At 44.5% G+C, this 25,301-nt stretch overlaps 1 protein-coding gene across 1 annotated transcript in view; it reads left to right on the top strand.

The window, feature by feature from the left end:
• Positions 1 to 25,301, top strand: part of rin3 (Ras and Rab interactor 3) — a 108,995-nt gene that overhangs the window by 38,261 nt on the left and 45,433 nt on the right. The window contains exon 4 of the mRNA XM_048538379.2: positions 18,124 to 18,196. Coding sequence (XP_048394336.1) covers positions 18,124 to 18,196 — 73 coding nt within the window. The remainder of the gene's footprint in view (positions 1 to 18,123; positions 18,197 to 25,301) is intronic.

The following is a 25,301-nucleotide window of genomic DNA, read 5'->3' as shown; positions in this document are numbered from 1 at the left end:
TTTACAGAAGGAAGATTAAGCGCATTAGAAGTTTATTTTCTATATAGGTTCTGCTGATGCCAACAACAGTTTTATTTCTCCTTTCTATATATTCCTCACTACATCCATGGGAAATGGTCTTGCATGAGATGTGGCATTTCCCAGCCTGTGTCAGCATATATCCTGTAAATTAGTAGCCAAACTGTGACATCCATAAACCACATGCCAACATACATTGCTGACAAAGTTTCACATGGACTAATCTTAAGTGAGTTCAGCAAAAGCTGATAATAGCATGAACTCTCTTTTGGGAAAACTCATTCACGTAATGTTGAGACCAGAAGAAAACTAAAATAGAGAGACATGACCATCAATTATAACGCAACTTAACGCATGACCTGATTCTGCGGCAGGGTAGTATGAGACTTACTCAAGTAAAGTCAGCTTCACTTCAGTTAGCACTGCAAGATTTAAGTCCAGTGGAATGTCAAAGCTGCCCATTTTGTATGTTAATTGGCGTCTTATTTTTGAAATAAGATCATCTGAAATTGCATGTTCATTTCCAGCTGGAACTATCTGCATGCTGTATTGATTCATGATTTGCACATAACATCCAAAGCGCCTGGAAATCATAATGAAAACAATGAACACCCAAATTAAATTAGTGTCCTCTGTTTTTTGCAGGCCCCTGTCACTATTGGCACCCGGAGCCATGATGGCAGTTGTGTAAGGTTCTGTAATCGAAACATGAGATGCCACAGTAATTGTCAGAGACACTTCTAAAGTAAAGCAGCCGAGTTCAGAACGGTCAGCCAAGGCTCCAATGTTCAGAGTGCCATTGCAGCATTCATGGATTAGACCATTTTCAGAGCATTCTCCAGGCTTTGCTCAGCTACTTGACTGAGTAGGGTAAAATAGAACAAAGGGGGAAAGAGAATAAGGCATGCAGTGGGTGAGTGAATGCAAATGGTGAGAGGAACCTTTTGAGTAGGAAGGGTCGATGTGGTACAGCTACACATAGGTTAAGAGAACACTATTACCTTGCCAATTCTGATGAGGAAAATGAACTGACATTTCAGCCAAAGATCCTGATGTTGACTCCCTGTCCCACTTTTTCCCACTATCAGTAGAGTTAATAGACAATAGACAATAGGTGCTGGAATAGGCCATTCGGCCCTTCGAGCCAGCACCACCATTCATTATGATCATGGCTGATCATCCACAATCAGCATCCTGTTCCTGCCTTATCCCCATAATTCCTGTCCACTGGAGAAAAAAGAGAATACCTCTTATCCTTGGCAATGCCTGGAAGGTAGCATTTCTGAAACTGTAGGCAAAATCTGCAATTCTAGCAAATGTTTTCCTCTTTCCAACTGTGCCTGTTCTTCTATAACCAAAGGGGTGTGCACATTCCCTTTAAGCGATGTCCACTGCATTTAAGTGCTTTTCATAAGCTACAGTTGTGTGGCAGAGCCCATTCAAGGAGCATGCAATGGCATTCCCTTCCATAGTAAAAACATTAATTGACCAAAAAGGCTACAACTTAAATCAAAATTTCAATTTGGATGAAACAGGTTGATACTGGAAGTGAATGCCATCAAGAAGTGGCATTTTTATGAATGAAGCATACACTCCAAGCTTTAAGGTGGCAAAGGATTGTATGACTGTGCTGCTCAGTGCCAACGCCAATGGAAATTTAAAGCATAGTTCTATGGTGGTGTACCACTCTGCCAACCCATAAGCCTTGAGAGGTTACCTTAAGTCAATGGTGGCACGGTGGCTCAGTGGTTAGCACTGCTGCCTCACAGCACCAGGAACCTGGGTTCGATTCCACTCTTCGGTGACTGTCTGTGTGGGTTTGCTCTGGTTTCCTGTCATGATCCAAAGATGTATAGCTTAGGTGGATTGGCCATGCCAAATTGCCCATAATGTGCAAGGATGTGTAGGTTAAGGGGATGGGGATGGGTCTGGGTGGGATGCTCTGAGAGTTGGTGTGGACTTGTTGGGATGAAGGTCCTTCTTCCACACTGTCGGGATTCTATGATAATCTCGGCATCTACTTTAGGTCAAGCAGAAGAGTTGGATGACTGGGCAAACTTTTTCGACCTTATTGTTGATGAATGTTTTCGAAGATGTTTTTAGGAAGTATTGCAGGAAGAAAAATGTGGATTACAAGATTCTCCTCATCCTAGATAATGCACTGAGCCATCCTCAGACCACTGGTGAGCTTCTGAAAACATCAAAGTGCTATTTCTACCTCCAAATACAACCTATTTCCTTCAACCCATGGACCAGGGTGCAATAGCGGCTTTTAAAGCTTATTATTTAAGGCGCACATTTAAGAGGCTGATTGCACCCACTGAGGGGGATAAGGACAGTGTTCTTCAATTTTGAAAGAGCTTCAACATCAAGAATGCAATTGACATTATCGTGGAGACCTGGGATGACGTCAGGAAGGACTGCATGTGTGCAGTGTGCCGCAAGCTTCTTCCAGACTTGTTTCAAGATTTAAAAAGCTTTGATCCATCAGAGGAGCTCCTAAGGATCAAAGAACATTATGTTGGTCTTTCAAAGCAGGCTGGATTTGAAGAAGTGGAGAGTGAGGATGTTGAAGAGCTGCTTGAGTCCAACTGTGAAGACCTCCCTACAGCTGATCGACAACAACTTGTCGCTGAGGGGGACTGAAAGCTGGAGATGAAGAAAGTGAAGTCCAGGACGTAGCTCCATGAGAGCTTTCCACTTCTGTTTTGTCTACTATCTGAGGGAAATTGAGAAGCAGTTGTAGCGATTAGAAGATGATGATTACAATGCAGAATGCTGCAGGATAGCAGTTTGTGAAGTAAGATCTTCTTTGGCACCCAATGAACTGCTTCTTCATGAATGAAGAAAAAGGGAAAAACAGCTAAAACTGGATGTCTTTTTTAAACCAACCCCCAGGAGACAGTCAGTAGACAATGTACCACATCCATTCACTTCTGGATCAAGTATTTTTCACCCTAACCCTGCAACTACAACTACACCTCAGAGTGATGATGATGTTAATGACAACCCTCAGACCCTACATTACCAATAGAGGAACCTCAGAACCTCCTCCCCCATCAAGTCATCTTGACATTTTTTCAAGAGAAGGTGATAAATTTACTGTTACGATATTGTTACATGTGAAGTAAACATTTGTGCTATCCTTTGTCCTATGTTGTTGAGTGATTTTTGAGTCACTTTATGTATTTTTTTTTGTTGGTCAGCCCCACCATCCCTTTCCCCATAGGCTCTGTTATTTCTGTACAATTTTCTGTATCACGTCATTTCACAGGAACACATCTATTGTTTTATTGCAGAACACCATGTATAACACTCCTTTATTCCCACCTGTATGTAATAGTTTATCAAATGCAGCTCTCTCGTATAGTGTCTAAGACCTGTTTTCTCACATGCTCACTCTCGAATGGGGCCTTCTCTCTTTACAGATGTCAGAGTTATGTGATCAGTTATGTCATTATGATTTACGTGAATCTTATTACACCGCAGTGATTTGAATTTGATTCCTAATTATTTGCAAAGTTTCTGCCAGACAGGAGCCAAGCACAGTTCCACCTTGCTGTAATACAAAATAACAGGCACCAAACACAAGCAAGGATCGTACTCTAAACCTGCTGTTAAGACCAATGTTGCCAATTTAGCTCAGCTTGGTTTACAAACAGAATGATACCAACAGCACAGGTTTTGTCTCCAGACTGGCTAAGGTCACCACGAAGCACCAACCTTCTCAACCTAGGCTCTTTCATGAGGCATTATAATCCTTCATATAAACTTTACCACAAGTCAATTAGAGAGTATTGGCGTGTGGTTCTCTGGGTTGATGACAACTTTGCCTGTATTAACACATGTCTGTTGAAGTTGAATTCTCTAAATTCACAGCTCTTACATTTACCTATTTCAGGAATACTGAATAGGGCCTGTAAGTGAAAGTATTGGTTGTTACTACATTTGAATACAAAGTATTGCTTTTGGTGCATGCAAATGAACAGCTTCACTCTTTCCAAAGTACGTCCCAGCTGCAAGCTAAACATATATTCAGAAGACAGCACCAGTAGGTCACACACATTTTAATTTAGGAGTCTTGATTGAGGTTGGACAATTGTTTTACATGAGATTTTTTTAGATTACCAAATGTTTATTTCCTTGTTTGGGAGGTTTCATATATTAGACTCTGTTCAATGCTTTCCGTTAAATTTCATCACATTTGCCAGGACAAGTTATAGCGAGCCAAGCTGCTGCAAGGATCATCTGATCAAGGCAGTGGTGAAGGCTTTGTGAAGTTGAAGGGATTTGTGAATTTAAGCTTATAATTCAGAAGAGCTTTTCAGCCTGTTTTCCTGGATATATCAGGACAAAAACCTGCACTTTGTCTTCCACGGCCTCCCACTGGTGATTTTCACTTGTCTCAAACATGCAGAAACATGGCATCACAGGAGCCAGGAGGGATTTTCAGATGATTATTATCTTGGAAAAACTGAAGTAGAAAATGGTGGGGTTATGGAGTCGGGCACCTTCTCAATTTAATAAAGCAGAGGCAAATTGTACTTCAATATATTCTATAACCTGATGGCTGGCATACCTCCCACTCTCCCATTGCTGCCAAGGCAGGGGATTAATCCTGGTTCAATGGTGGTGAAGGAAGGCAAGCAAGGAGCAGCACCAGGCATACCTGAAAAATGAGGTGTCAATCTGCTGAGGCTACAAAACAAGACCACCTGCGTATTGAGCAGCACAAGAACAAGTGATAGACAAACCTGGGTGATCCCACAATCAATAGGCCAGTTCTGTACTCTTTAATCCTGTCATTTCTCATAATGAATGGTAGTGGAGAATTAAACACCTCACTGAAGGAGGAAGCTCTGCAAATATCCCAGTATATCAAATAGCCCAGTACATCAGTGCAAAAGATAAGGCTGAAGCATTCACAGCATGGGAGAGGCAATGGTCTAGTGGTATTGTCACTGGACTCTTAATCCAGAGACCCAGATAGAGTTTTAGGGACCGGGGTTTGAATCCTGCCAGGACAGATGGTAGAATTTGAATTCAATAAATATCTGGAATTAAGAATTAAGATCGTTCAGGGAAGGGGGAGAAAAAAAAACACCTGGTTCACTAATGCCGTTTAGGGAAGGAAACTGCCAACCTTACCTGGTCTGGCCTGTATGTGACTCTAGACAATGTAATCACATTGCCTTCTGAGCAATGAGGGATCTGTTGGCTAGCCAGTGATGCCCTCATCCTGTGATTGAATAAAGAAGGTGGGGGTTGGAGGAAAAGCAACAATCTTCATCCAGAAGTGTCAAGTGGATTATCCATCTTGGCCTCCTCCATGGGTCCCCAGTATTATAGATACCAATCTTCAACCAATTCTATTGACCCCACATGATATCAAGAAATGATTGGAGGCACTGGATATTCCAAAGGGTCTGGGCACTAACAACATTTCAGCTATAGTACAGAAGACCTGTGCTCTAGAACTTGCCATTCCCTTAGTCAAGCTGTTCCAGTACAGTTACAGCACTGGTATCTACCCAACAATATGGAAAATTGCCCAGCTATGTCCTGTACACAAAGAACAGGACAAATCCAACCAATCCAATTATTCCACATCAGCCTATTCTCAATCATTAGTAAAGTGAAGGAAAGTGTCACCAGTGCTATCAAACAGCATCTACTCAGTGATGCCCTGTTTGGGCTTTGCCAGGGCTGCTCAGTTCCTGACCTCATTGTTCAAAAGCTTTGTTTTAAATGTGGACAAAAGAGCGAAATTCGAGAAAGTAACAGCTGTTGATATCAAAGTCGCATTTGATCGTGTGAGGCATCGAGGAGCACTAACAAAAGTGCTGTCACAGTGAATCAAGGGGAAACCTCTTTAGCTGTCTGGAGTCATACCTGCCATGTAGGAAAATGATGGTGGCTTTTGGAGTCATCTCAGCTCCAGGACATTTCTGCAAGAGTTCCTCAGGGTAGTGTTCTAGACCCAACAATCTTCAGCTGCTCCATCAATGACCCTCCCTCCATCGTAAGGCCCAAAGTGGAATTGTTCACTGATAATTACAAAATGTTCACCTCCATTCATAGCTGCTCAGGTGCTGAGGCAATCCATATTTAAATGCAGCAAGACCTGGGCAGTATCCAAACTTTGGCTAACAAAGACAATGGATGATGGGTAATAAATGTTGGCCCAGCCAGCAACGTCCACATTCCATGAATGAATAAAAAAAGTTTACCCCTGTCCTCCCTACACCAATAGGATTTATAAGCACAATGTAAGAAGAGTTTATGTTCCACAGAGAAATTGGACATCTACGTGATCTTTTACATATGACCTGCAACCACACTAATCTGCCTGTGTTGTGCTCTCAAATACTATTGAACTGACCGCCGCCTATAACTTCTACAGCACAGGTTAGTTTTGCATAACCACAGAGGGAGATTTGCAACATAAGTCAGACAGAATTCAAGTGTACATTTGTCATGCTGTTTTACACAACACCAATCCAGTTTACAAGTTTTGAAATTGGCCCTAGAAGTAGAACAGTAGAGCCAAAGCATCTTGTGGACTTGCTGGTTACTCAAAACTCTAAGGTCTACTCGATGTGCAACGTGAAGTGTACTCTCAGGTGATGTGAAGAGCAAGCATGCAGCTGCAGTCAGAACTAAATAAAAAGTGGCCCACAACGCCTTCATCCCTTGTGAATGGGCCCTCCCTGACCTCTTGATAGAAGCGAAGCTTTCAAAACATTTTCCCTCCACACTTAGTGACCCAAAATACAGAAGGCCGAAGTAACTGTAGAAGAGATTGAGTACGAACAAAACATATTATTGTTCAAATCAAGAATCTGCAGTCAGGCCCTCAGAAGAATAACAATACCTGATAATGCCTTTCTTAACTCAGAACGTACTGCACTTTGATCTGATTGATGCAGATATCATTCCACAGGTAAATCCAAGATACTGGAGGTAGACCATCAGAATGATGTACACTCAGGGGAATTTTCACTGACTGTTGCATTAGTGGTTTTGTGAAACTCAGTTTAAAGTTGACAGTTCACCATGATCTCCTCCCTAATCTGCAAACAGAGGCAATCTCTCAATCTGCTTTGGACCTACAACAATAACATTTCAACTCTCTAGGTCTCAACATGATCTTGCCAGTTGTTTTGAGATGAATGGATTATTTTCTGCACTGGGCTGGCACCTTGTTGGTGAGTGACAGCTGTCTTTGCACAGCATGTAACAGTGTTGGAGAATCTTGTACAGACAAGGCTATGTTCCTTGCCTCTCATTTCATTCAGAGGGCTGATTCTTCTTCACTGGATTGGCATAATGATCTGTTGCTCTTTGTCCAAATGTTGCCCACATAGCCACAACTTTATGAGTCCAGTAAAATTATACAGCTAGGATATTCAAGGATGAAGTGAAAAAACCAGATATTATTCCTCTCTTAGAGACAAAAAAAAGCTACAGATGCTCGAATCCAGAGTAGACAAACAGGTGACTGGAAGAACACAGCAGGCCAGGCAGCATCTGGAGGAAAGGAGCAGTCAATGTTTTGGGTATTACCTTTTTCAGGATGTGGGGGGGGGGGAGGGGGGGCAGTCGGGGGATATCTGCAGCTCCCCCTTGCCCCTACATCCAGTCCTGAAGAAGGGTAATTGCTCCTTTCCTCCAGATGCTTGCTGTGTTCTTCTGTTATTCTTCTCTTATTCAGTTGATGCCCAGTCTGTTGCTGAAAGATAAACACTGAACTATTATTCTAATTGGAGTTTCTTTGAAGGACAAATGCTTGTTTTATGCCAATGATTGTGCCAAAAGGCGAGCAAGAGAGAAACTGTATGCACCATCTTCCACATGCCACCAATAGATGCTACAATGGCAAATTCGTTTTCAGAAAATTCTTCTTCAGTGAAAGATAAATTACAATGGGTCAGCATGAAGGTATAGCAACTAGTTAGGACAGCAGTCAGAAAAAGGACCAAGTAGTTGCTCAACTGGGACTGCTGCGTTGTGTCCTCCTTTGTGTTGTGTAGCAGTGTGACTGTGTTAAATGGGACAGACTTCAAACAGATTTAGCAACACCAGGCTGGAAATTCATGTTGCTCTGTAGGCCATCAACAGCAGCAGAATTGTACTCCAGCACAATCTGTAACCTCATGGCCCAACATATCCCCCACTCAACCATTACCATCAACCCTGGTTCAGTGGAGAATGCAGCAGGGGCATCAACCTGATGGAGCTACCAAACACAATTACTTGAACACCAAACAGCATGAGCAGCAAGTGATAGACAGAGCTGAGTGATTGCACAACCAACAGATCACATCCAAGCTCTACAGTCTGGCTGCATCCAGTCGTGAATTATGGTGGAAAATTAAAAATCTCACTGGAGGAGGAAGCTTCACAAATCTCCCAAACCTCAGTAATGGAAGGGCCCAGCGTGTCAGTGAAAAAGATGAGGCTGAAGCATTCGCAGCAGTCTTCAGCCAGGAGCACCAAGTGATGATCCATCTCTGCTTCATCCAGTAGTCCGCAGCATGACAGATGCCAGCCTTAAACCAATTCAGTTCAATCCACATGATGTCAAGAAACGGTTGGAGGCACTGGATAGTGCAATAGCTGTGGACTGTGACAACATTCCAGGCAGATTTGGTGTTGAAGAAACAGAATTGACACTTTTAGTCGGCTGACTCTTCGTCAGAACTGATTGTAGCTTGGAAAATGTGGTATTTATGTAGAAGCTGGTGTCATGGCCAGCTGAGGTGAGTGGATAGGTAGAGACGGAGCCTAGAGAGGGAGAGAGAGAGTGGAAAGGGGATTGTTGATAATAAGACAGGACAGAAGAGAAGCTGAATAAGCTGAGAGACGGAGAGAATCATTAGGCTGTCTTGAAAGCAATCCATGTCATTAAAGACCAGGATGTGGGGCTGGCTAAAAAAAAATTGTAAGGACAGAAACAGGCCGTAAAGTTACTGAACTCAGTATTGAGTCCCAGAGGCTGTAGCATCTCCAAGCCAAAGATGAGAGTTGTTCTTCGAGCTTGCTCTGAGCCTTGCTGGAATACTGCAACAGGCCCATGACACAAATGTAGACTTCAACTATCCACTCACCGTTCCCAAACCACCCACCATAACCCTCCTCCACCAACTCCTCCATCCACAGCTTCTGTATAACTACCACTTGTTCCTAGCTGCTATCGGTTTTGATGAAGTTGTCACTGGATCTAATGACCATACTTTCTCCCCAAAGATGCTACCAGACCTGCTGAGTTTCTCCATCCATTTCTGTTTTTGAGTCAGATCTCCAGCATCTGCAGTTCGTTGTTTTATTTTATTGTGCCTTTGCTGTTCAGTCCCTCCTCTGGATCCAACCTTTGTTCCTTTACTTGTCTCATTATTATTTCTTTTTACTTTGCACCATCATCTCTTTTTTCCCTTTGTACCTCTCCTGCCCTGTACAGACCGTCCAGTTATACTTCCATCATGGCCCCACCTCTATTCAACCTGATCCAACTCCATTTTCTTCCTGTTCTGACAAGAATCTTCAATCTCAAAGATGAATTCTGTTTCCATCACTATGAATGCTGCCAGACCTCTTGAGTACTTTCAGAAATTTCTGTTCTTATTTGAGATTTCCTGCATCTGCCGTACTTTGCTTTTGTGAATATGTTTCTGGCACTAAACAAGCAACAGAATCATTGACTACAATCTGAAGAAAGTCCATTGTTCACTAAAAAGTTTCATTATCACTCTACACTAGGATATCTGAATAGCATTTTTTTTCCCAGCTCTGTTTGCTACACCAGTGTTTCTTAGAATAACTTTGAAAACATACCCATGGAAGTATTTCATGCTTTGGTAGGAATCCACTTTTTCACGTCATTAGAAAGAAAATCTCTTTGAAATAAACCCGATTGAAAGGGCCTAGCATATTGTATGCAGAGGTCCAAAGTCTGGTGCTTCCTTTTAACAATGGTGTATGTTTCGGATATTACAAATCCCAACCATATGCAGTTTCTCAGTGATTCTGTAATGGCCGGAGCAATGTAGGGCAGTTTGCTGGATATACTTGGGATTCCTGGGTTTGAGTCCCTGTTACTGTTGCAGAATGCTGTGGTGGTGCCTGACTTTGCCTATCTTCTCACACCTGTGTTTCCTTCAGGCTGTGCCACTCCAGCCCAAGAACTCTATTGGCTGGTCATGATTTTGTTGAGTGGTTATATATGGTTGTACAAATGTGTGTCACAGACTGCTCCAATCTGGTTGGCAGGTATTTTGGACAGTCATGAGTTATTCCACAAAGCATTCATTTTGTAATATCAACTTCTTTTAATGTGAATCGCTGTGATCTGCAACTCAGAACAATCATGAGCATGTCCTTCTGACAACTCCATTCTTCTCTCCATTGCCACTGCCTTGTGTTCTGTGCATGAGCTGCTGCACCCACCTCAGACAAACTTTCCAAATCCTCTGGGGTCAGCACATTTATGCTACTGTCTAAAACAAATAGGGGCCATTATGAAGTGTTGGCTTCTTAAGCCATAGGCAGTCGAACCTGTTACCAGTGCTTCCCAGAAGAGGCTGCAGCATCTCAAAGACAATGGGAACTGCAGATGCTGGAGATTCCAAGATAATAAAATGTGGAGCTGGATGAACACAGCAGGCCAAGCAGCATCTCAGGAGCACAAAAGCTGACGTTTCGGGCCTAGACCCTTCATCAGAGAGGGGGATGGGGGGGAGGGGACTGGAATAAATAGGGAGAGAGGGGGAGGCGGACCGAAGATGGAGAGTAAAGAAGATAGGTGGAGAGGGTGTAGGTGGGGAGGTAGGGAGGGGATAGGTCAGTCCAGGGAAGACGGACAGGTCAAGGAGGTGGGATGAGGTTAGTAGGTAGCTGGGGGTGCGGCTTGGGGTGGGAGGAAGGGATGGGTGAGAGGAAGAACCGGTTAGGGAGGCAGAGACAGGTTGGACTGGTTTTGGGATGCAGTGGGTGGGGGGGAAGAGCTGGGCTGGTTGTGTGGTGCAGTGGGGGGAGGGGATGAACTGGGCTGGTTGAGGGATGCAGTGGGGGAAGGGGAGATTTTGAAACTGGTGAAGTCCACATTGATACCATATGGCTGCAGGGTTCCCAGGCGGAATATGAGTTGCTGTTCCTGCAACCTTCGGGTGGCATCATTGTGGCAGTGCAGGAGGCCCATGATGGACATGTCATCAAGAGAATGGGAGGGGGAGTGGAAATGGTTTGCGACTGGGAGGTGCAGTTGTTTGTTGCGAACTGAGCGGAGGTGTTCTGCAAAGCGGTCCCCAAGCCTCCGCTTGGTTTCCCCAATGTAGAGAAAGCCGCATCGGGTACAGTGGATGCAGTATACCACATTGGCAGATGTGCAGGTGAACCTCTGCTTAATGTGGAATGTCATCTTGGGGCCTGGGATGGGGGTGAGGGAGGAGGTGTGGGGACAAGTGTAGCATTTCCTGCGGTTGCAGGGGAAGGTGCCGGGTGTGGTGGGGTTGGAGGGCAGTGTGGAGCGAACAAGGGAGTCACGGAGAGAGTGGTCTCTCCGGAAAGCAGACAGGGGTGGGGATGGAAAAATGTCTTGGGTGGTGGGGTCGGATTGTAAATGGCGGAAGTGTCGGAGGATAATGCAACACATTATCCTCCGACACTTCCGCCATTTACAATCCGACCCCACCACCCAAGACATTTTTCCATCCCCACCCCTGTCTGCTTTCCGGAGAGACCACTCTCTCCGTGACTCCCTTGTTCGCTCCACACTGCCCTCCAACCCCACCACACCCGGCACCTTCCCCTGCAACCGCAGGAAATGCTACACTTGTCCCCACACCTCCTCCCTCACCCCCATCCCAGGCCCCAAGATGACATTCCACATTAAGCAGAGGTTCACCTGCACATCTGCCAATGTGGTATACTGCATCCACTGTACCCGATGCGGCTTTCTCTACATTGGGGAAACCAAGCGGAGGCTTGGGGACCGCTTTGCAGAACACCTCCGCTCAGTTCGCAACAAACAACTGCACCTCCCAGTCGCAAACCATTTCCACTCCCCCTCCCATTCTCTTGATGACATGTCCATCATGGGCCTCCTGCACTGCCACAATGATGCCACCCGAAGGTTGCAGGAACAGCAACTCATATTCCGCCTGGGAACCCTGCAGCCATATGGTATCAATGTGGACTTCACCAGTTTCAAAATCTCCCCTTCCCCCACTGCATCCCTCAACCAGCCCAGTTCATCCCCTCCCCCCACTGCACCACACAACCAGCCCAGCTCTTCCCCCCCACCCACTGCATCCCAAAACCAGTCCAACCTGTCTCTGCCTCCCTAACCGGTTCTTCCTCTCACCCATCCCTTCCTCCCACCCCAAGCCGCACCCCCAGCTACCTACTAACCTCATCCCACCTCCTTGACCTGTCCGTCTTCCCTGGACTGACCTATCCCCTCCCTACCTCCCCACCTACACCCTCTCCACCTATCTTCTTTACTCTCCATCTTCGGTCCGCCTCCCCCTCTCTCCCTATTTATTCCAGTCCCCTCCCCCCCATCCCCCTCTCTGATGAAGGGTCTAGGCCCGAAACGTCAGCTTTTGTGCTCCTGAGATGCTGCTTGGCCTGCTGTGTTCATCCAGCTCCACATTTTATTATCTTAGCATCTCAAAGACACCAGGCTCTTCTACTGCAATAAGCCTGGTGGTAAAGGATAGAACTGCAGCTAATGTTTACACAATTTTATAAACTTTTATTGCCTGAAATACACATTATATAGATGCAATTCTTGCCCCAAAGACAGCATTTTCAATCTGTTTCTCTTTATAGGAGTGCACCAGTTAATGCCCACCACTAAAAATAAATAAAAATACTTAATACTCAATAAAAAATACCTTACGGCATTCTTCAACTTACTGTATCTATATCCAAAGAGATAGGATAGTGTTATAATACTAATTATGTGCCACTTGTTCAAGCAAATGTAAGATGAAAATGAATGAGTGAAGAAGTGAAAGATAAGTGGAGGATAGAGTAGAGCCTGTAAGAAACAAGAAATTGCTAAATGAGTACTTTGCTTCTGTCTTTACCAAATTAGGAAATGGTGACGATGGCCCAGTTAAAAATGTGTGTTGAGCAACTGAACAGCATAGCTATAGATAAAGGAGAGATGCTAAAAAGGCTGGCAGCACTCCAGATAGAGAGGTTTACAGGCCTGAATTTGGAATGCAGAGATAACACAGTATGGAGCTGGAGGAACACAGCAGGCCAGGCAGCATCAGAGAAGGAGGAAAGTTGATGTTTTGGGTCGGGAGAGGGTCCTGACCTGAGACACCAACTTTCCTGCTCTTCTGATGCTGCCTGGCCTGCTGTGTTCCTCCATCTCCACACTGTGTCGTCTCTGGCTCCAGCATCTGCAGTTCTTGCTTTCTCTGAATGGGATGCATCCTGGATTGTTGACAGGCTAAAGGAGCAAATTGTAGAGTCATGGAGGGAAATTTTCCAAATATCACTAAACACAGGACTATTCCCATGGGACTGGAGGATTAAAAATGTGACGCTGTTGCTTAAGAAGGGGGCAGAGAATAACTCAGCAAACTACTGACCTATGCACTTGGCATAAATAATGGGAAAACTGATGCAGGCCACAATATGGGATAAGGTAAATGTAGACTTTCTGAGGTTGATCCTCTCCACTTCAAACAGAACTGCAAACTCTAACCAGTTTCTATCTTCAGCTCACCTTAATAGCACAGAATACAGCTCAAACCAGTGTCTTTTGTGGTCTATGCCATTGGTGGTCATGTGGTCTGCTGCTTGGGCTCTGAACCTTGGAATTCCCTTCCTAAATTTCTTCTCCTCTTTTTGATGCTTCTTAAACCCTGTGCATCAACCACTTTGTGATATTTCACCATGTTAAAGGTCCAACTTAAAATATAAACTTTCGTTACTGTTGTTGCATGCTGCCCTGACTCACCCCTGTCAGGCGGAAATGCGACGCTGTCTACACCAATGCACCAAGGCCTTTCACTGATTATAGAAACAATATTAGTAAAAGCAAGTTACTTGTTACATTAATATTTGTCTTAGTGCCATTTTCTGCTTCTGCTATTAGTTTTGCTTCATCCGTTGGCTTCATAGTGTCTCTTTGTTAGAGTAAGGCTCTGTGCTCTGGATGCAACTTGATTGGCCACACTACTAGGCTTGGAACAAAACACACTTCATTCATTCACTATGGCTGTAATACAAACAAAACAATGAAGAATTGGAATGACTTAATTTTATTGGAAAACTTAACCGATAGATTATTTAACTACTAAACAGCAACTGCTTAGTAGTTAAATAAACGTGTGCAACATCCCATAAATAAACCCTTGGAAAAAAGCAAATTCAGTAAAACAGACAGTCTCATGTGCAATTCTCCAGTCCAGGTGGAAAGAACACCAAGAGAAAGCTCTGAGGGAGAGTGAGAACACAAACGTTTTGCTGTGGCAGGGACAGATATATAGCAGCTTCAAAATCCCAACAACTACCGAAAGCTAAACTAAAGTCCTGATTCTGTGGGAGCTTGACCCCACTTTTTCATGCTACTTCTAATATGCCAACCTTTTAAAAAAAATCACAAGGCCTCACACAAAAAAAAGGAGAAAATATACCTCTTAAAGTATTATCACACTGGGATCATTCTTGTCAGCCTCCTCTGGATTCCCTCCAATGCTAGCACATCCTTTCTTAGGTACAGGACTCTCAGCTGCTCATTCCAAATACAGTTTGACCAGAGCCTTATACAGCTTCAGCAGTACATCTCTGTTCTTGTATTCTAGCCCTCTTAAAGTGAATGCACATATTGCATTTGCCTTCCTCACAGCCAACTTAACCTACATGTTAAACTAAAGAAAACCCCACACCAGGACTCCTATGTCTCTTTTTGCATCGGATTTCCCTGTTTAGAAAATAGTCTGTGCCTTAATTCCTCCTACCAAAGTGCATAAGCTCACACTTTCCCATACAATATTCCATCTGCCTGTTCAAATCCTTTTGCAGCCTCCCTGTTTCCTGAACACTACCCTCCCCCCACCCAATTTTTCCATCATCGGCAAACTTAGCAACAATGCCCTCAGTTTCCCTATCCAGATCATTAATATATGACGTGAACAGTTGTGGTCCCAACACTAACCTCTGCAAAACTTCACTGGTTACCGGCTGCCATCCTGAAAAGACCTCTTAACCCTCCTGTCTGCTTTCTGCCAGTCAGCCTATCCTCTACACGTGCCAGGACCTTGCTCCTTATACCATGGGCTCATAAGTTATTGAGCATCCTTCTGTGTGGCACCTTTTCAGAGGCCCCCTGGAAATTCAGATTGATCATATCCACTGGCTCTCCTTTGTCTAACTTGCTTGTTACCTCCTCAAAGAATTTGAATGGATTTATCAGGCATGATCAACCCTTGACAAAGCTGTGCTGACTCACCCTGACTCCCTGATTGGTTTTTCTTCATCTCCAGCTGAGAAACCCCTCCTTTGTATTTGTTAGTGTCTTCAACCCAGGACAGAGCAAAGAAAACATCAGCCCGAGTTCTTTCCTCATTTCCAAGCCCCCTTATCTGTGTTCCCTCCCTCAACTCCCAACTTTTGGCTGTGAGTGAAATTGTCTATTAAATACATATGTGCTGGACTTAGGGTCTTATAGATTAGAATAGTGGAGCACAAAAGAAAATCATTTAGTCAGTCAAGTCTTTGCTGTTATTTTTCAAAGCCCTCACTCTGACCAAAATGTTCTGCATCTGTTCTTTCCCTTTATTCTCCAAGTATTTCACCAATTTTCTTTCAAACACGAATTTAACCCATATCCATTACAATATCAGGAGGTGAGGTGCATTCCAAACCCTGACCACTGTTTTGGGAAGGATTTTTCTTCATGTTGCCTTTATTTCTTTTGCCAATCAAATTTAACGTAATTAAATGTTTCATCTGATTATCAAGACTTTAGCCATCAGAAACAGTTTTTATTTATTCTGTCTATTTTATGATTTTATACATCTCCATTAAATCCTGGGGCTTCTTGGCTGAGTTAAGAGCCCACGGTGTTGGGAGATAATATATTGTCATAGATCGAGAATTGAAGAATGGGCTGGAAGCCATTTTCAGCCAAGACATTAGCAAATTCTTTGCCCAGTCTTCCTCTGTTTTCTCAGGTCTTCCTCTATCAGAAGAAGGCAGCTGCCAGGTGAGGACTGTTCCTTGCCTCCCGGCACCCATCAGTGAACTTTATTTCCAGGAGCTGTTTTCCCGAATCAGTCGATTGATCAAGTACCTCTGGTCGATGACCACAGATACCCAAAGCATCACTACTTCCCCTATCCATCACTTTAACTCAAGGTCACTTTTAGTTTACCTAATACTTGGAGTTATTTGTTAGCCTTGACCTGACACTTGTGTAGATTACACAGTATAAGACACTGTCCAATCGATTTAGGAATGTCAGCATGGATGTCTAAACCAGACGGCCTTGACATTTTTAGAGACTTTTATAGGTTTTTCCAGAGAGAGAAGAGGAACAATATTCCTGTCAGGTGGTCTCATACTTTGTAGGTTTATTGTGAATTGATGTTAAAGTCCTTTCTCTTCCTGTCATCAGCAGATTTAGCAACTATAGCTTCTGTCCCTTTATCAAATCGTTTATAGAGATTGTAAAATGTTGAGGTCCCAGCAATGACCCCAATGACACTATTCAGTACGTCCTGCCAGCTGAAAATGATCAGTTTATGTCTGCTTTGTTTCCTGCTAAACAGCCAGACTTCTAACTAAATGCCAACTGTTTCACAGTACACAGCAAGCTTCTATTTTCCTTCATAATCTTTAATGAGGCATTTTATGAGCTATCTCTGAAGAAGGGTCCTGACCTGCAACATCAACATTCCTGCTTCTCTGGTGCTGCCTGGCCTGCTGTGTTCCTCCAGCTCCACACTGTTATCACTTATGACTCTATGTTCTCTGAAAATCTAAATACAGTGCAATTCACAGCCTATGTTGCTTTCTAAAAGATCGCCAATAAATTGGTTCATCGTAGTTCCCCTTTAATAAAACCATATTGACTAATAAACCGTGTTTACCTTGAGCTTTTCAAAATGCCCTGTTATAGTTTTTTCAATAACAGCTTCTAACATTTTCCCTGCAACAGACCTGTAGTTTCCTGTTTGATAGCTCCCTCTCTTTTCAGATAAAGGAATTACATTCACTATTTTCCAGCCTAATTGAACTTTTCCCAAATATTACGGAAGTTTGGAAAATTAAGATCATGCATCAATTGTCTCACCAGTCACCTCTTTAAGAGCTGAAGGTGAAGTTCATCAGGGGTCAGGACTTTTCAGGCCATAGCTCCACTAATTTGCTCAGATGGAATCTCTACTACCTCCCTGGTGACTATAGTTTTCCTGAGTTTGTTTCTGCCTTCCGTTTCCTGATTTACAGCTATTTCGGGAATGTTACTTGTATCATGAAGACCAATGCAGAATATCTGTTCAATTTGTCAAGTTACCCTGTGTCCCAGTAGCAAGCTGCAGCTTCAGGTTTATGGTTGCAGGCTTATATTGCAGCCTCTTGCTGATCTGAATGGTTGTATGGGTCTTTTTTTTAATCTGGGAGATGACACATCCAGTCATTTCATGCAGCATTATGGCTCCAATGCCCACAGTGTTCTCATCAGGCAGAATCTTGGGTCCTCCCTTGTGTCACATTTGGTGGTAGGCATCATTTAATCAGCTCAAAGTGGTCTCATTGAGAAATCACCACTATTAGGTCAGCAGCAGGTGGGTGGTTCCTTTAGTCGGGGTCACTTGAGGGCTCCTGGATTGGGGGGGAAGGCCCTTGATCAAAGACACTCAGTACCTGACCCCAGCGTGGGGAAGGATGTATTTCTTGCTATTGTCTCTGCTGTTGGTGGACTGATAGACTGCTACATTAGCACTCAACACATGGCATCAGTTTAATATGTGGCAAACTTGGAAATATGTTCACATAGCAAATAGTCCCTGGCAGTTTATAGATGTAACACTATTAACTCAGGGTTACTGAAGCTGTCAATTCTTTTCTTTTTCTTTTCAGTTATGTATTTGGATGGCTCCTTATTGGCTTTTGAAGACATCTTCAAAATGGTGACATTCTATTGCGTGAGCAGGTAAGTTAATGTTTGGCTGATCCATTCTGTTCATGTGATGTGGTGTGCAATACAGGTTTTAATATTTGTTCTTAGAATCCCAGTGTGGTCAGTGCTATAACGTAACAAAAATATGTTGTGTGTTTAATGTAGTTTTTCATCCAATTATAAACAAAATCTGCTGTCTTGTCATCTGCCCCTATGCTGCTGTTTCTCAGCTGGGTGGATTAACTCTTTGTCCATTGTTACCCTGATGTAAACAACACGAACCCATTTCCAATGATAACCTCACAGCACTAATTTCCATCATGGAGGCTTTAGGAATTTTACAAGAAATCTACAGATTGACATCATGGCAATATTGTTGGAGGTTGATTGCACAATATATCTGCCAAGAGTTGTGTGGGAGCCATGTACTTACCTAATAAGGAAGGCATGTTATGTAATAATGATGAATAACTATGTTATAGCAGAAATCATGATTCAATAGTATGACTGTATAGTACACATAGAGTTCCACTTTCTAAATGCATCATAACTCAAACACAGCCCATTCCGTTGGAATCTCAACTCACTTGCTCTGCACATCTTAATGGAAGGCTGTAATTTTCCGAGCTATTAGAAGTTGAAAATATTAACCCTAACCCTAACCGTAACCCTAACCCTAATCCTAATAAAAACCTGGAATGAAAAACTAACATAATGGTGACTATGTAACCATTGTCGATTGTTGTAAGAACCCAGCTACTTCTCTAAAGCTCTTTAGGAAAAGAAATCTACTGTCCTTACCTGGTCTGGCCTACATATGACTCCAGAGCCATAGTAATGTGGTTGGATTTTAAATGCCCTTTCAAATGGCCTAGCAAGCCAGCCATTTTCAGACAAATTAGAAGTGAGAATAAATGCTGGCCTCATCAATGGCACATACATCCTGTGAGTGAAAAATGTTTAAAGAAGTATCATTTGACATTACCCATTGAAAATTGAATCCTGATTCTGAAATTGGTTTGGGTCTGTTCCAGTGGCATTGGGCAGAAAGTCTACCCATTTTAGGCAAAAATTGGAAGTTGCCTCTTTAGAACAGTAGCCAGGACAAATCCAGTTGAATGTGGCATGTCATTCAAATGATGCCTAAATACTAGAGGTGTCTCCAGAGTGCCTATCTTCAGAGTCCACTTCAAGAAAGTTCTCTGAGCAAGAAAATTCAGGGAGATGAAAAACTGAATGAAGAAATATAACCATCCTGTTAACATCCTCGTGTGCCTGGTGCAAAATGCTGCTTAGAATTTACTTCAGAATCAGTATGCACAAATTGCATTGCAGGCATGATATTTCATAATCTGCATTTACAAACTCAGTGTAAACCGCCCCAAACAATACTAATGTAAAGGGCTATCTAGTAAGGCACTTCTTCAGATTCAAGCTTCAAGGATAATGATTCTTCTCTCATTAATGAATATGTGTACTGCTAGACTCCATTTGACAGTCAGTACAAAGCAGCATTTGTTCTCTGCACTTTAAATTTCTACTGTCAAGAGGTTTGGTTCCAGGCACCACCTCTAGCACAAGAGCAACTCAAGTCAGTTTTAAATGCTGCTGCTATGTAGATGGATAAGTAGCTGTTACTAGAGTTAGGATATTTATGACCCTGTTGCAGATTGTTTGAAAAAGGGCAGTCAGATCCACTGCTCTTTCAAGTTAGAGATGGAATCACATCTAATGTTCAAGTCAGGGTCCCATGATATACCTAAGATCTTGGTTATAAGCCTCAGTTATAAATGGATGCATTGTACAGGTCTGAGATAATGGGAACTGCAGATGCTGGAGATTCCAAGATAATAAAATGTGAGGCTGGATGAACACAGCAGGCCAAGCAGCATCTCAGGAGCACAAAAGCTGACGTTTCGGGCCTAGACCCTTCATCAGAGAGGGGGATGGGGGGAGGGAACTGGAATAAATAGGGAGAGAGGGGGAGGCGGACCGAAGATGGAGAGTAAAGAAGATAGGTGGAGAGGGTGTAGGTGGGGAGGTAGGGAGGGGATAGGTCAGTCCAGGGAAGACGGACAGGTCAAGGAGGTGGGATGAGGTTAGTAGGTAGCTGGGGGTGCGGCTTGGGGTGGGAGGAAGGGATGGGTGAGAGGAAGAACCGGTTAGGGAGGCAGAGACAGGTTGGACTGGTTTTGGGATGCAGTGGGTGGAGGGGAAGAGCTGGGCTGGTTGTGTGGTGCAGTGGGGGGAGGGGATGAACTGGGCTGGTTTAGGGATGCAGTAGGGGAAGGGGAGATTTTGAAACTGGTGAAGTCCACATTGATACCATATGGCTGCAGGGTTCCCAGGCGGAATATGAGTTGCTGTTCCTGCAACCTTCGGGTGGCATCATTGTGGCAGTGCAGGAGGCCCATGATGGACATGTCATCAAGAGAATGGGAGGGGGAGTGGAAATGGTTTGCGACTGGGAGGTGCAGTTGTTTGTTGCGAACTGAGCGGAGGTGTTCTGCAAAGCGGTCCCCAAGCCTCCGCTTGGTTTCCCCAATGTAGAGAAAGCCGCACCGGGTACAGTGGATGCAGTATACCACATTGGCAGATGTGCAGGTGAACCTCTGCTTAATGTGGAATGTCATCTTGGGGCCTGGGATGGGGGTGAGGGAGGAGGTGTGGGGACAAGTGTAGCATTTCCTGCGGTTGCAGGGGAAGGTGCCGGGTGTGGTGGGGTTGGAGGGCAGTGTGGAGCGAACAAGGGAGTCACGGAGAGAGTGGTCTCTCCGGAAAGCAGACAGGGGTGGGGATGGAAAAATGTCTTGGGTGGTGGGGTCGGATTGTAAATGGCGGAAGTGTCGGAGGATAATGCGTTGTATCCGGAGGTTGGTAGGGTGGTGTGTGAGAACGAGGGGGATCCTCTTGGGGCGGTTGTGGAGGGGGCGGGGTGTGAGGGATGTGTCGCGGGAAATGCGGGAGACGCGGTCAAGGGCGTTCTCAATCACCGTGGGGGGAAAGTTGCGGTCCTTAAAGAACTTGGACATCTGGGATGTGCGGGAGTGGAATGTCTTATCGTGGGAGCAGATGCGGCGGAGGCGGAGGAATTGGGAATAGGGGATGGAATTTTTGCAGGAGGGTGGGTGGGAGGAGGTGTATTCTAGGTAGCTGTGGGAGTCGGTGGGCTTGAAATGGACATCAGTTACAAGCTGGTTGCCTGAGATGGAGACTGAGAGGTCCAGGAAGGTGAGGGATGTGCTGGAGATGGCCCAGGTGAACTGAAGGTTGGGGTGGAAGGTGTTGGTGAAGTGGATGAACTGTTCGAGCTCCTCTGGGGAGCAAGAGGCGGCGCCGATGCAGTCATCAATGTACCGGAGGAAGAGGTGGGGTTTGGGGCCTGTGTAGGTGCGGAAGATGGACTGTTCCACGTAACCTACAAAGAGGCAGGCATAGCTGGGGCCCATGCGGGTGCCCATGGCCACCCCCTTGGTCTGTAGGAAGTGGGAGGAGTCAAAAGAGAAGTTGTTGAGTGTGAGGACGAGTTCCGCTAGGCGGATGAGAGTGTCGGTGGAGGGGGCCTGGTCGGACCTGCGGGACAGGAAGAAGCGGAGGGCCTTGAGGCCATCTCCATGCGGAATTCAGGTGTACAGGGACTGGACGTCCATGGTGAATATGAGGTGTTGGGGGCCAGGGAATTGGAAGTCCTGGAGGAGGTGGAGGGCGTGGGTGGTGTCACGGACATAGGTGGGGAGTTCCTGGACCAAAGGGGAGAAAATGGAGTCCAGATAGGTGGAGATGAGTTCGGTGGGGCAGGAGCAGGCTGAGACGATGGGTCGACCAGGGCAGGCAGGTTTGTGGATTTTGGGAAGGAGATAGAAACGGGCCGTGCGGGGTTGGGGAACAATGAGGTTGGAGGCTGTGGGTGGGAGGTCCCCTGAGGTGATGAGGTCGTGAATGGTGTTGGAGATGATGGTTTGGTGCTCGGGTGTGGGGTCATGATCGAGGAGGCGGTAGGAGGTGGTGTCGGAGAGTTGGCGTCTGGCCTCGGCGATGTAGAGGTCAGTACGCCATACTACCACTGCGCCACCCTTGTCTGCGGGTTTGATGGAGAGGTTGGGGTTGGAGCGGAGGGAGCGGAGGGCTGCCCGTTCTGCGGGGGAGAGGTTGGAGTGGGTGAGAGGGGTGGAGAGGTTGAGGCGGTTGATGTCTCGACGGCAGTTGGAGATGAAGAGGTCGAGGGAGGGTAGGAGGCCTGGGGGTGGTGTCCAGGAGGAGGACTTGTGTTGGAAGCGGGTGAAGGGGTCAGTGGAAGGAGGGTTGGGTTCCCGGTTGAAGAAGTAAGCGTGGAGGCGAAGACGGCGGAAAAACTGCTCTATGTCCAACCGTGACTGGTATTCGTTGATGTGTGGTTGTAGGGGGACAAAGGTGAGCCCCTTGCTCAGGACTGACATTGTACAGGTCTGCCGTTTTTGCACTAGCTTTCAGCAACCCAACCATTATTCCTTGAATGACTCTCTGAAGACTTTTCCGAAGGGTCCCAACCCGAAACATCAACTTTCTTCCTCCTGTGATGTTGCCTGGCCTGTGTGTTCCTCCAGCTCCACACTGTACTATCTCTGACTCCAGCATCTTGCTATCTACCAAAGAAATTTATATTTGCTTGCTTCTTCGACCCACTCCCACTCCCTGTTCCCCATCCCCATCTTCATAGAATCATAGATTCCCTCGCTGATTGCCTGTTGTGGCTCTAAACTAAAAATTGAGCTGACAGGATCATGTGATATTAGGCATAGCCATTCAAGTGTAAACTGTGCTTTCATCCAAGTCATTCACCCAAGCAAACATCATTTTCCTGGTCAGTCTCTCAAATTCTTCTTTTTCTGTCAACTATGTCTATTTTAAAATACGTATGAGACTCTATACTGGGGCTTATTGGCAAGATAATGCACAAAAATATTTACATTGCATTACTGTTTCTTGCTCTGCGTTTCTCTTTAAATTTTGTTTTGATTTAAGCTTTATTGCCATGTTTACTCAGGATGAGAACCCCTTTTCATTTGTTGTCACGCACTGTACCAACTCAAGGAATTCTACCTTTGATTAATGGTCTGAAGACTTGCACTTGTGTTTGTTATTTGTTGAAACGAGCATGCTTGTAACAATAGTCCAATTGAAACCAAAGGGTTACAGGGTTCCAATTGTGAAAGGCCACATGAATCAGCAGAGATAATGCAAAGCCACAAATGTATGATGGAAAACAAGTAATGAGCCTCGATAGGAGTAAAGTTACAGCCTCAACTCCTAGTTCATCTTGGAAGCAATATTATTAACAATCCTATTGTAAAGGTTACAAAGGGACATTGGTAAGATGCAGAGCTGGGCTGAGAAATGGCAGATGGAGTTTAACCCTGAAAAGTGTGAGGTGATTCATTTTGGAAGGACAAACTTGAAAGCAGAATGCAGGGTTAACGAAAGGATTCTTGGCAATGTGGAGGAGCAGAGGGATCTTGAGGTTCATGTCCACAGTTCCCTGAAAGCTGCCACCCAGGTGGATAGAGTTGTTAAGAAGGCATATGGTGTGTTAGCTTTTATTAAAAGAAGGATTGATTTTGAGAGCCCTGATGTTATGCTCCAGCTATACAAAACCCTGGTTCGGCCACATCTGGAGTATTGTGTCCAGTTCTGGTTGCCTCATTACAGAAAAGGTGTGGAGGCGTTGGAAAAGGTGTAGAGGAGATTTACCAGGATGTTGCCAGGAATGGAGGGAAGGTCTTACGAGGAAAGGTTGAGGGGGCCAGGGCTTTTCTCTTTAGAATGACGAAGGATGAGAATGACTTGATAGAGGTGCACAAAATGATCAGAGGTATAGATAGAGTGGACAGCCAGAGACTTTTTCCTAGGGTGGAGGTAGCTATGATGAGGGGGCATAGTTTTAAAGTGAGTGGAGGTACATATAGGGGAGATGTCAGAGGTAGGTTCTTTACACGGAATGTTAGGGTGTGGAATGCATTGCTGGAGAGGGTAGTAGAGTCGGCCTCATTAGAGGCATTTGAGCGGCTATTTGATAGGCATAAGGATGATAGTATAAGGTAGGGGTGGAGTTTAGATAGAGCTTAGGATTAGGGTAAAATTTCGGCAGAACATAGCGGGTGGAAGGGCCTGTACTGTACTGAACTGTTCTCTGTTCTATGTTCTGTGTTCTAAAATTATTCATGAACATTGAAACTCTCCCTGTGGGATATATGTGATGAACTTTAGCATTAACCGTGATACAGTGCTGGCATTCTCACTTCTCAAGAGACCTGAAAATACAGGAACATTAGAGTTTAGAGCAGAAGTAGGCCATTCAACATTTCCAGCTGGCTGTACCATTCCATAAAATCACAGCTGGTCTTGTGGTCTCCAGAAGGCTTGCCTGTTTGCCTCCACATTCATAAAGTTCCTTTTCTATCAAAGCTCTATCTAACTCAAATAAATTAAAGCAAAGAACCGTACATAACGAAGATCTGAAGCAAAAACAGAAATTGCTGGAGACTCGCAGTGGGTGGGCAACATCTGTGGAGAGAAAGCAGTGATGTGCATATGCTGGTGTTGGACTGGCATAGACAAGGTCAGAAATAAGATAAAAACATTATTTATTTGAAACCACACGCTTTCAGAGCAGTGCTCCTTCCTCTGGTGTTAGTGAGAGAGGTAGTATCCAACACAGAATTTATAAGTAGAAGATCAAAGGGTCACGCCACTGATGAGGATGTAATAAACAAATCTAATATGCTATTAAATCCTTAATCAGTTGGAAGGTTTTATTTGATTAATATGTATATGTAAATCTATGTATTTCTTTCAAGTCACTGTCCTGACAAAACTAAAGGTTTTATCAGTGTAAAGAAGAAGTGACATTTTAGGACAGACAGTGAATGTTAGATGTGAGGCCATATTTAGCTGTTTGTGTTTTAGTTTGGAGTCAGACTGGTTTTATATCTAAAGTAGGAATTTATAAATACCGCATTGACTTTCTATAAAATTTGTGCTTTTGAGCAAAATGGAATATGTGTGTGTGTGTGTGTGTGTGTGTGTGTGTGTGTGTGTGGGTGGGTGTGTGTGTGTGTGTGTGTATATGTGTGTGTGGGAGAGGGGGAGAGAGTGTGTGTGT

The sequence above is a fragment of the Stegostoma tigrinum genome, chromosome 10, assembly GCF_030684315.1.
Source record: "Stegostoma tigrinum isolate sSteTig4 chromosome 10, sSteTig4.hap1, whole genome shotgun sequence".
Classification (NCBI taxonomy): domain Eukaryota; kingdom Metazoa; phylum Chordata; class Chondrichthyes; order Orectolobiformes; family Stegostomatidae; genus Stegostoma; species Stegostoma tigrinum.
The sequence above is the reverse complement of the archived record's forward strand: the minus strand, read 5'-3'. Positions and strand labels throughout refer to the sequence as shown.